We start from the raw sequence: 11,300 nt of genomic DNA, 5'->3' as shown, positions 1-11,300 counted from the left end.
GCAGGTTTAATTAGTTAGTAATATTTGAAATATATTGAAATATACTTCTAATTGCTTGCCAGAAAAAAATGTTCTCCTGAATACAAAATGTCCCACCATTTCAAAGTATTAAGTGGTAATGTCTCAAAATAGCATTGAATAATGTAAATATGTACCCAACGATGACATAAAACGTATTACTGTTCATGGTGTGTTAAATACATTAAGGATGTCTGAAAACTGAACAAGACCGAAAGCCATCGGCAGGTAAGGAGTTAAAAAACCCTACCCAAGCGTTTCACCTGCACAGTCTGATTAATGGATAACAGAGAATGGTAGCATTTACCTGTTAGCGTTAACTAAAAAGCCAAGCAGGAACTGAACCCTTAAGAAGTGTCGTACTTTGTATCAAAGGTAAGATCTTGAAAAACTTTCATTTTTGTAATTTTTAAAGTTGAAAAATATTGCATGGCGTGTTGGCTCAGTGCAAAAGAAAGTTTATTGATGTGGTTTATTTATCCGCTCTTCCTGCTACCAAACAAAGCATTTTGCATCTGCCAAACATTGTCCCGTTTACTCTGGTATCGTCTCACCCGTTAGTCTTTGTTTATATAGAAAATCAAAAGAACATTTTAATAACTCATGTTTTAAACAACCTTGATAAATATACAGAACGTCGTCTTACGAAAGATTTTTGCTTCGTTAAGCCCCCTATATTTTGTTGGCAATATTGGTAATTATTTCATTATGTAATGTTTGGACGATCAAAATAAAACGTTTTAACTGCACCGAACTATCTGCACTATAGTATGTGCTTACATTTGGATAATTATATGATATTGCTGATTACAATAACGTGAAAACACAGTATAAAAGATGGGTTTGAAAGTATTTTTTAGCAGTTCCTTAATTAATGGATCTCCGAATTAGCATTTCTTGATTTCATGCTGCTCCTGTTCTTATTTTGTTATCCACTTTCTAACAAAATTATTTCAGGATCTAGATTTGCCTGAACCATAATGGAACAAAAAGACTTGCTCAGTTTCCCTAGTGTACACAGCACGCAAATACAGCAAAACTAAACCTGCGCTCATTTTCGTTCTGTATAGAGACAATTATAACTGTGTGCAGAGCTCAAAATGCAAATGTAGGCAACTAATTTTAAAGACTTAAGCTATTCTACCTTACACTTTTACCCCATCGCTAAAGCAGGCTCCTAGTAATTTAATCAAGTAGAACTGTAATTTTGTAAATTACAAGTAACAGGTCATGTTACAGTTATCAATTAACTTGTATTTCTGTCTCAAAATGTTCAGGATTGCTAGAAGACTTTTTATTTTTTAATGCCACATAGAGCAGCAATGGCTTTACTTTGAACTACTAGTTCTCCCTCTTTGTGCGATTTACGATATGATATTAACACATCTGCCCTTCCAGAACTCCGCGCCTTCTCCGATTTTCGTCCACGTTAAAAATATTGTGTAATGAGCCTTTAGGATAAGTTGTCTATGCACTTGCTAGTGTGAAAAACATGACTCAGTGTGGTGCAATCGAATTTTAATATAATAGGCTCACAGGTGCAAATGGGAGCAAATATTCGTCCCCTCATCTGTTCGTGCTAGAGTCGATTGATGACAAGCACATTTAATGGAAACCCAAACGTCCTCACTCGCAGTCTCCACTGAGAGAATAATGTCTATAACTGGCTGACTGTAATGCTATCCCAGTGGCTAGCAGAATAGAAAACGGTGAACTCATGAAGTACACCACATGAAAATGTATTAGTTGTAAGTTGTTTGCAGGGAGATAATGGCCCACAGCAAATAAAAAAGTTTTTCAGATCAGGTAGCAGCTGGCATTGTGCCCTGTTTTACTGCATGTGGGGAGAGAACAGTGCCACCTCTTGGTATACTTATCCCTGTAATCCCGCTGATATTTTGCCTTCTCATTATTTTTTTTTAATACACTACGCTTTGACCCTGGGTTCAATTCCGGACCTGCTTGGAGTTTATAGGCTCTCCCTGTGTTAATGTGGGAATTCTCGGGGTGTTCCAGTTTCCTCCCACAGTCCAAAGACAAGCAGTACTGATAAGTAATTGGCATCTGGGAAAACTGGCTCTGCAATGGACTGGTGTCCTGTATGGGATTTGTCCTACCTTGTGTCCATTGCTTGCCAGGATAGGCTCCGGCCCTCCCAGAGCCCCGTATTGCATCTAGTGTTTAGAAAATGGGTGGATGGATAAATGACTCAAATTACCATTTTATCTATTTTATTAAAGGCGTTCTATTTAAATTTAGGTGTTTTATTTATTGCTTTGCTCTTGTGCTGGCCTGTGTCCAAAATCCAAGTGTAGCAATTGTGCGTTGATATTATAGTAAACCTGTGGCAGCCTTTTCAGAAGCACAGTATTGCCCCCTATAAATGGCAAGGTATGTGAACCATTTGATAGCCAGTGATAATGTAAGTGCTAATCCGTAACACTTTGCTAGGCAGATGCTTGAGGGATGCGCTCGGCATTTTAAATACTGTGAGGAAGTGTATAAAAGAGTTCACTCCCTGGCTTCTTGAAGGGCTGGGCTTTCCACACAGAGTGCGGGAGCTGGTGTGTTTGGTGACCCAGAATGGACCGCTACAGGTATTTCATCTTCAACCAGAGGAGCATGGTCGTGCTGGGCATCCTGCAGATCGCCTGCGCGGGGCTGTGTGTGGTCTGCGGCTTCATGGATGCCGCTTTTAGGAAGGACACCACGCTGAGCCACACCAGGGCACCACTGTGGGCCGGAGTGGTAAGCACGTCAATCCTACTTTGGGCTGGGGAGCTGGAGTGTGGTGAGGAAGCCGGTGACGGGGTGACTAATTGTGCTCCGAGTGTGTTCAGACCAGAACTCCTCTCCATCCCCATGTCGCTTTAGAAACATTATTGCTTCATTCACATTTCAAACATGTGTTATCTGAGGGATTATTAGAGTGAGAAGGTCCCACCAGGGCCATTTACTTGTAAGACTGCCATGCAGATTTGATCAGAGCTGCTAGATGATTTGTACAGTCGCTTCCTTCCAAATCAAATCGATCCATCGATAGAATGGTTGCAAAGGATTTCATCAGTTGTTTTGCACATCAATTTAATTGATGAGCATATTAAAAGTGTTAGAACGTTTTCTAGATGGAATTCTGGAAGACTTCCTTAAACAATTGGTTTAAATTAATGAGTCAAAGAGTAGTGTATATCTTCATTGGTACTGAATTCCAGAGTACATGAGTTTGTTTTTTTTCTTGATAGCAATGGTTTTCAGCCTTTCCCATTGCCTCTCATTTCACACTTATTCATTATTGTAATTAAACATCCTGGATTCATCTTGGTAGGCCCCAATTATCTACAGTTTCCCTTACAAATATCATATTTTAAACTTGGTTATTGTGAAAACTATATATTTTTATATTTTATTGTGATAACTATATATTATTTACATGTTCTCCAACTGTTTCACTCTCTTTGAACAACAATTAGCAGTCACTAAGTCTTTCACTAGATCCTGGTTTAGTGAAAAGCCTTTATTTGTCTCAGAGTTCAGGCTGATTTCTTTTTAACCATCAGGAATATAAACATAATGTGTGTATAGGAGGTAACAAAAATATTTGTTGGTTACGAATTTCTAAATAAAACCTAGAAACCTCTTGTCTGAGGAGAAATCCTTTCAAACTAAAGTCTCATTGTCTGGGACTTTTGAGGATTCCTTGTGTGTGTCCCTGGAAGGACATTCTGTTTTTCCTTTTTGTAGATTTAAATTCGGTAGATCTAAATTGCCTGTAATTGCTTCATAAGGTTATGTATTACATCAGTCCTACTGCTTCTGGTACCAATGTAACCAGCATTTGATATATTCCTGTCTTAGAAGTGGTTCCTGTGTAGTAACCCTGCCAAAGTCCCACGTTCATTTATTCCACACTGCGGACAGACATTTTGACATTTTCCTGACAAGCCTGTTAGGCTCAGTTTTCATGCTTTGAGTGTTTTTCATTGGTTGAAATGTGGTTTTGGTTTAGGACCGCCTTCCTCTTTTAAGAAAAAATGTGCTTTTGCTTTTTCATGCTTCACCCGAGTGTTTATTTCATGGATGAACTTGGTGCCATTGAAGGGAAACCATATTATGCCTTTAGAAAACTGGTAGCAGTCTCCTTCCAGACCACCGCATCATAAAAAACTAACTGCAGCTGCTTCCACTGGCACACTCACTTTTATGAGATCACTAACAGGCATTCTCTTTGGCAAGCCTGTCTGTTTCTGTGGTGAGCTTTTGTCTGGTTAATGCATTTTTGTCAGTAAGTACTTGCTGAAGAAATGAATCACTGCAGGAGGTCCATGACTTGAACTCTTCCCTTTCTAATGAAGGAGATGTTGTATATAGTCATCTTTATGATCCACTAATACTGAGCATCAAAATGAACTTGCCACTTGATTACGTGTGACTACATTTAGACCATCTATAGATTAATGGATTATTCCTGGCTGGGATCGTACTCCAGTGTTGGGCTGTTTCATAAGCATTAAGTCACCTCATTGGTGGGATATGGATGTTTTCAATTTTCATATCAGGCTTGGTGAAAATCCAGATTGAAAAATACAGAAATCAATCCCTATGCCCTCCTTTATCAAGAAAATAATTATTTCAGAGCACTGTCTCTTGCAGTCTGGCATGTACATAGCCAGCAGTTTCAGACCTGGCACAACCTTACAGCCAGACACGGTCTCTCAGTGATTGGCCGCTATCTGGGAGACACTGGCAAGGGTGACAGATCGTTATGCTCCATCTTCATGATCCATTTCACGTTGCCAGTTCAACTGCAGCAGAAGCGCCAGGTCACAAAAGCCCACGCATCAGCAGTTCGACTGTGAGGAGGCAGCGAACCAGTCACCGTGCGTAAGCCAGCTGACCACACAAGCAGTATTCACCAACGCAATCCAATGAGGTGTGAATAATACTGAACCTCAGGTGGGCTTGTCAGCAATGGAGGCAATGAGTCCCTTTCGTGTCATGTATAGACCACCATAATGAGAATGAGCAAGGGTGGTTCAGATGTGGACAGTGATCCGTTAATGTTGAGTACAAAAGACCACCTGATGGGGGTGTCCAAGTGTGAGGGTCTAGGTAGGGGTGTTTAATAGCTACAGAAATCACCCTGTAGTGGTTGAGTGTAACCACGCTGCACAGTAAAAAAATTGATCTAGTCCTGGGACGACGCGTACTGTCGTTCCTGCATCCTGACTTAACAGCATTCTCGCAGGGCTATGTGCATCCTAATGCTGTGCCACTCAAATGACAACAGCAGTTTCTGTGTGATGAAAATATGATGGCTCTCCCATGGGTTTGTTTGAGTTTATTGATAAACTGGCACAAGTTTGACCAGATTCCATGAGAGAAATTGGGCGGAATCCCACAGGATGGCAAATTAAACCTGTTGCAATATTTAGGGAATATTATTATTATTATTATTATTATTGTACAGTATATAATATATTATTATTATTTAGGGAATGTAGCTTCAAAAAGCAATCATGCCTGCTAATAGCCTCTGACTTTCACAGTAGATCGCTTTTTGATTAATGCTTTCATCTGGTCAAAGAAAAACAGTGTACCTGCAACAAAAATAATTTGCTGATAATGTTGTGAATTTGCATGTTACAGGAGACTATATTTAATGCTCAGTATATATATATAATATAACTGCTAAATAGCCAACCTGCAGCTCCTTCAGCAAATCACCCATAATGGCTACATGGACATACAGTTTGCATTGTATTCGGCATACTGCACTTCTTGGACATAATATATTGTATACACCCTGGACACATAGCAGCTCTATTTACATTGAGTTTTGTTTATTGATATCCTGTACGGTATTCTGGATCTTGAGGTGTAGTTCTTAAGATTGTTGGAAAGAGAAATGTGAGAGACTAAAACTGAACCCTTTTAGACTATTTTTTATAGTGCGTGACACAACCATTTTACACTTTTTTTTCTTATTTTACATCGGTCTGCTTAATGAATTCAAATTACAAGCCTTTTCGGCATCATGACCCCTATCACTCCTAAGTGGAGTTTTTTTTTTAAGAATGTGTTTTTTGTCTGTTTTAGGTTATGGCTATCCCAGGAGTGTTAGCTTTGTTTTCCTCCCAGAGAAAGAATCCAGTCTTGGTAAGCTGCATGTTACTGTACTGGCTTTATTGAAGTTTTTTAATACAATGTTTGGGTTTGGTAAGTCTGCAGTCTTCCATTTGTGGTTTTATAATACTCAATTTTAATATAGGTCATCTATTTAGATATACTGTAATTGTGCCATACTTGTCTGTGGGTCAAAAGGTTTATCAGTAATTAAAAGAAAATATCATGTAATATACTGTACAGCAATTTCTTCAGTTTGACACGTTACCCAGCCTTATTTGATCAAAGAAATCGTTGATGTCTTTTGTATCTGAAGATTGAGAGAAGTTTTTGAATATTTAACTTTAGTGAACAAACTGTATGCATTGTCTAGTGGCAAAAGCCATTATGAGTAGAGTATGAGAACCTACCTTGTCATCTTGCCTTTAGAAAGAAACAAGGGGAAATGTACTTGTATTAAAACTTGTTAAATCTAAAATACTTTTTGCTACTATATAATGTGGCAAATTTGTTCACTAACACTTAAACATTCAAATACTGGTTTCAAAGAAAGTTGGTTTCTTTTTTGGAGAACACAGCCATCTGTTCTGTGAAACTGCTCTGGTTGCATAAAGAAAATTTGGAAGGGTTAAGTTGTGAAGTCACTGCAGGGTGTTTCTGGGAGTTGGAAGTTGTGAATTTGCTTAGTAAGGGTGTTGTTTTCCTCTGCAGGTGAATGCAATGATCGCAGTTTCAGTGTTCTCTTGTTTTACCACAATCATCATAGTGGTCTACTCCTCCTTGACGTTAAGCTACGGCGAAGACGACGATGAGCTCTTTCATCCTGATCACATTCACACTCCGCAAACAGTAACCATTTTCTTTTGTGGTTTACTCCTCAAAATGTATATTCTATGGCCATATCCTTTTCTCAACATTTTTTTTAATTTTTGCCCCACAACTCAACAAAATTGGGAGTTAAGATATCCATTTCAATGTGTCTGTATCTAAATAAAGCAAATGAGATCACCTGTCCACCATGTTGTAGTGCTATTTCACAGAAGACACTTTACCCGTTTAGCTATTTCCATTTCTTATTGCTGTTTTCTTATTCACATTAACTTTCTCTGAGTCCAAACAATTTGTTCCCTTCCCTTTTCCCTGTTCCTCCGTTATTTTTATGACGCATATTTCTATACACCAGTGTTGTCAGAACTGTTGGCTGCAGTCTGGGAATTAAGTAAAAGCTTTCAGAAACATCCAGGCCCTGGGATCTGAGCACTTCCACTATTGCTTCAACAGCAGTGCACACTACACAAGTCTGTGTGCTGCTAACCTCAAGGCACACTCATGTTGAAAGCCACAGGGGAGTGCATATACAATTATGTACTTGTAATGTTTGTTCCTGAAACTTTTCTAGTATTCCAGGGTGGGAATTGTTTCCCATTTGAGAAACACCATTGAGACTCTTTAATGAAATGTCTTTATAGCTGTAAGACCATTGCCTAGCAACCATTTGCTTTTAACTCCATAAAGTTGATTTGTTTGAGTTGTCGAGGCCTTTTTACACCTCCTTTTCAGCGTAGTTTAAAATCCATCTCTGTTCCTGTTGTTACTTGTAGGGAAAGTTATACCTGTGTTTTTTTTCCCTTTGTCTGCAGAAGTTTATCCTGAGTAAGATTGTTCAAGGCGCGAACATCACGATGCTGCTGGCCTGCTCCTTCAGCATTGTGCTGGCACTCTTCACTGCCTTCCTGGGCTGCCGGAGCCTCCCCTACTGCGCCTGCTACGACAGCGTCACGGGACTGGTGAGCACTGGAGGTCGGGCTGCAGTCTGCCGTCCCGCGTGCCCGCAACCCTGCGTGACACGTGATCCGACGCTCAAGTATATGAAGAAGTGTGCGATCTGCTTCCTCCAAAAAGCAAAAAAAACAAGCTAATCTGGTAGCGGGGTGGGGGTCTTTAAGGAATTGGTTTTTGCAGGGGCAGGAATGTAAAATCCTTGGGATATCCTCACTTGAGGAGACCATGAGCAACTTGAATGCCAACTTTCCAGGTGATGGACGTTGGTTTTTTTATTAAAAAAACACACACAAAGGATTCTAAAACAGTTTACTCCACTTCATCTTTGTTAGCTTCAGTAGGACGTAAAATTGTAAAAAACTTACAATTTTGTTTTCCAAGGCCAGTAAAGAGGTTCTCCTAAAACCAGGTTAATCTTGGTGATCATGTGTTTCAGCCTGGGGCCACATCACTGGCTGACTGTGACCAGGATTCATGAAGCAGCGCCAGTTGTCAAGGAACAGATGGGATATAAATTGGTTTAAAAAATACTTGAGTCTAATTGCTTTGTTAAAAAAAACATAATTTTGTCACAGCTGCTGTATAGCAGGACATTGGCCTGCATAATATCTGTATACCACGATACTAGATTATACAAAGTGTTTGCCGAAAGGAGAATGTGTGATTTATATTTTGTGTTGATTTGGGGGACAACTTATAAAATAAAATTACAGCATATTAACGGTGATAAAGAATTTACTCTTCAGCTTTCAAAGCAAAACCCAAAATGGTGTACTTATTTGAACAAGGCATTACATCACCGGTATTCCAACTTAGAACTCACTTGCCTCTTGCATGAAGAACTGGTGGTGAGAGAGATACTTTCCCCTTTCATTAGGTCCTGATGGGCACCTGCAGCTACAAAATGGCAGACTGCTACCACTCCTGGCTCAGCTGTGCAGAGTTATAACTCTACACACTGATACAAATGAGCTCATTCCTGAATAGGTGGCATAGTGCACTGACTATTAAATCGTTTTTTCAGAGTGCATTGTAATGAAATGCTCTTGCAGCCTTATGTTGTACCATGTGTTGTTTTCAGACACAATGGAGGTTTAAGGATAAATAAGATCTAAAGTGGCGATATGTGATAAAACTGACAGATAATGAGTGAAATATTTTGATATCAAACTTTATTTTTTCACAAGTGTCACAAGGACACCACTAGGCTACAGCAACATGTAGATCCGTCTGTTTTCTAGGTGCCTGTTCCGTTTAAAAAAACAATCTTTGAAATCAGATGGTGAAACGTAGAAGTTTAATATTTTGTGTTTGTCTGACAGGAAACACTGGTTTCACAGGATGACCAGAATCCACAGACAGAGCTGATCTGCACCTGGCAAGGTAGAGGAAAATCACGTTAGTATCACTGCAGCACCTCTCACCTGTCTAAAGGCAGCTATATGTATATAAAGAGAGAGGGTATCTGAGCTAGTGTGATTGAAGTGAGGGCATGTACATCAGTGCATCAAGTAGAGCTTCCAGGCTGTGATTTCCAGTGGGTCTGAAGGTCCTGCTGAGTCCTCAGGGAAGAACTGGCACTGCATTTGCTGTTAAAGACATTGCATGTGATGGGTACAAATTTAAGGAAACATTAAGTGTTCCTAATGAAAAATGATGTACTGTATAGTCATTTTAAATTCTGCTTCTCTGCTTGCGCCGAATCCAGGTGTTGTCCAATACCTGGGAGTATCACTGAGGGAGAGCCAGTCATTTTCTGCCTTGGAGTTTGATTACATTTGAACAAGACCAGGCTATTGTACTGCCAGTTTTCACACTAAAAGACACGGGGACCCTTTCTTTCCAGCACATGGCGACGACAGGCTGTTCAATGCCCCTGTGCAGTTCAGTGACCGGACTGTGGAGCAGGAGGAGGAGGAGATGTCTTCCAAACCTCCACCTTACATCCGGCTGGCTTGAGACAGGCCACTTAGAGGAAGACTGACATCCTGTTTTGTGTGTTCTGGCTATTTATAAGTGTGTGTTTGTAACGAAGAAGACAGCTATTTTTTTATAAATCTTAATTAAGTACTACATTGCCCTCTGTCTGAAGGATATTGAAAATAGTTACATTATGGAAGATGTGCTGAGAGAGATTTAGACAGGTCAAGGTTGAGTTGTTTTAGGTGGTCATTTATTTTTTTTTGGCTACTGTCCAAACACTGGCCTTTTTCTCCTCAGACTTATTTTTATATTCTAGACCTCTCCTAGTCTTCTGCTTACCAAATTTAAGCCACAGGTCAAACAAGGACAGTGCTGTACAGTCTAAACAATTGCTTAAATGTTAATTCCAAATCAGAAACTCAAAAATTGTGATCTTGGAAGAAAATCAGTTAGTATTAAGACAAGCTTGGTAATTATACTTTCACTGAGGAAGACTGGTCCTCTGCTGAGGACAGGTCTGAGATTAATCTTCGTGTGTTTGAGCTGTTTGCCCTTCAGTCTGACACTGGTGTAATCTTATATTCAGTTATGGTACAGATGGGGAAAAGCATTCTCCTTTTCTAGGGAGAAGCTTCACTGCTGTATGTTTGTCGTAAAATTGTAGTGATTTCTATTGTCTTGATCATTTGGATGAAGCCATGCTATTGTTGTGACAGTTATGCTTGTTCTTTTTTGTAAACACGTGCCCCCTCTTGTTTGAAATGATCCTCAATCTGACCTTTGAAAGCTTTGTTCAAGAGACATTGAGTGGAATTTACTATATACACCAATCAAAAAGACCCTGTAGCTGAAAAAACAACCCAGGAAGGGAATAAGCTTCAGCTAGCTACATGACAGCTTAACCATCCTACATAGTTAAACAAACTATACATACATTTTTTCTCATGTTTTCTGAAGTTGGGAGGGGTTTTGAACACACAGTACTGTACTGAAATGTGCCATTTCTTTTTACCCTTAGGAAACCAGATGCAGTCTAGCATACCTTTTAATTCTCTGAGCAGTTGCCATGTGTGGAATACAAGGTGTACCTGAATGCATCATTTACACCGATTTGGACATGATCTGGCATCCAGATTTAAATGTGTGCAATCATTTTTTTAATTCTGTAATTTATGCCTAATAAAAGTGTTTTAATATGAAACTGTTTTAATGGTTTATATAAAGACATGCTTAGTGTGATTGTTATACACATTTAAGTAATTTTCATTAATAATGGAACATGCACTGGTCTGCACCTTGCTTATCAACCATTTTGTCTCCAGGTTGGTGTGCGATATTAGTGAACTACAGTACATTTCTTTCAAAGTAAACTACATGAAGTTTCAAAGAAAATCCAATGTAATTTCCTTGAGTCCCAAACTACTTTTTAGACCATTAGTGTGTTGTAGCACTGT

The 11,300-nt window shown here is 39.3% G+C and overlaps 1 protein-coding gene across 3 annotated transcripts; it reads left to right on the top strand.

The window, feature by feature from the left end:
- Nucleotides 1-304: 304 nt before the first annotated feature.
- On the top strand, nucleotides 305-11,047 carry LOC102699207 (uncharacterized). 3 transcript variants are annotated; one of them, XM_015344770.2, is made up of 8 exons: nucleotides 305-393; nucleotides 2,551-2,766; nucleotides 6,115-6,174; nucleotides 6,853-6,990; nucleotides 7,782-7,928; nucleotides 9,246-9,321; nucleotides 9,770-9,918; nucleotides 10,865-11,047. In XM_015344770.2, the coding sequence occupies exons 2-7, from the start codon at nucleotides 2,602-2,604 to the stop codon at nucleotides 9,880-9,882; spliced, it is 699 nt and encodes a 232-aa protein (XP_015200256.2). In that variant the 5' UTR covers nucleotides 305-393; nucleotides 2,551-2,601; the 3' UTR covers nucleotides 9,883-9,918; nucleotides 10,865-11,047. The 3 variants fall into 3 exon arrangements, with proteins under 3 accessions (XP_015200256.2, XP_006629683.2, XP_015200257.2); XM_006629620.3 differs by having other exon boundaries at nucleotides 9,246-9,306; nucleotides 9,770-11,047; XM_015344771.2 differs by lacking the exons at nucleotides 9,246-9,321; nucleotides 9,770-9,918; nucleotides 10,865-11,047 and adding an exon at nucleotides 8,360-9,239.
- Nucleotides 11,048-11,300: the final 253 nt, after the last annotated feature.

The sequence above is a fragment of the Lepisosteus oculatus genome, chromosome 1, assembly GCF_040954835.1.
Source record: "Lepisosteus oculatus isolate fLepOcu1 chromosome 1, fLepOcu1.hap2, whole genome shotgun sequence".
NCBI classification, from domain to species: domain Eukaryota; kingdom Metazoa; phylum Chordata; class Actinopteri; order Semionotiformes; family Lepisosteidae; genus Lepisosteus; species Lepisosteus oculatus.
This window is presented reverse-complemented; position numbering and strand designations above follow the sequence as displayed.

Excerpts from the sequence above, each read along its gene's own strand:
- LOC102699207 (XM_015344770.2), top strand. The coding sequence starts at position 2,602 with ATGGACCGCTACAGGTATTTCATCTTCAACCAGAGGAGCATGGTCGTG. Across the intron at positions 6,175-6,852 it reads AGAGAAAGAATCCAGTCTTG|GTGAATGCAATGATCGCAGT; the intron begins GTAAGCTGCATG and ends TTTCCTCTGCAG. Across the intron at positions 6,991-7,781 it reads ACATTCACACTCCGCAAACA|AAGTTTATCCTGAGTAAGAT; the intron begins GTAACCATTTTC and ends CTTTGTCTGCAG.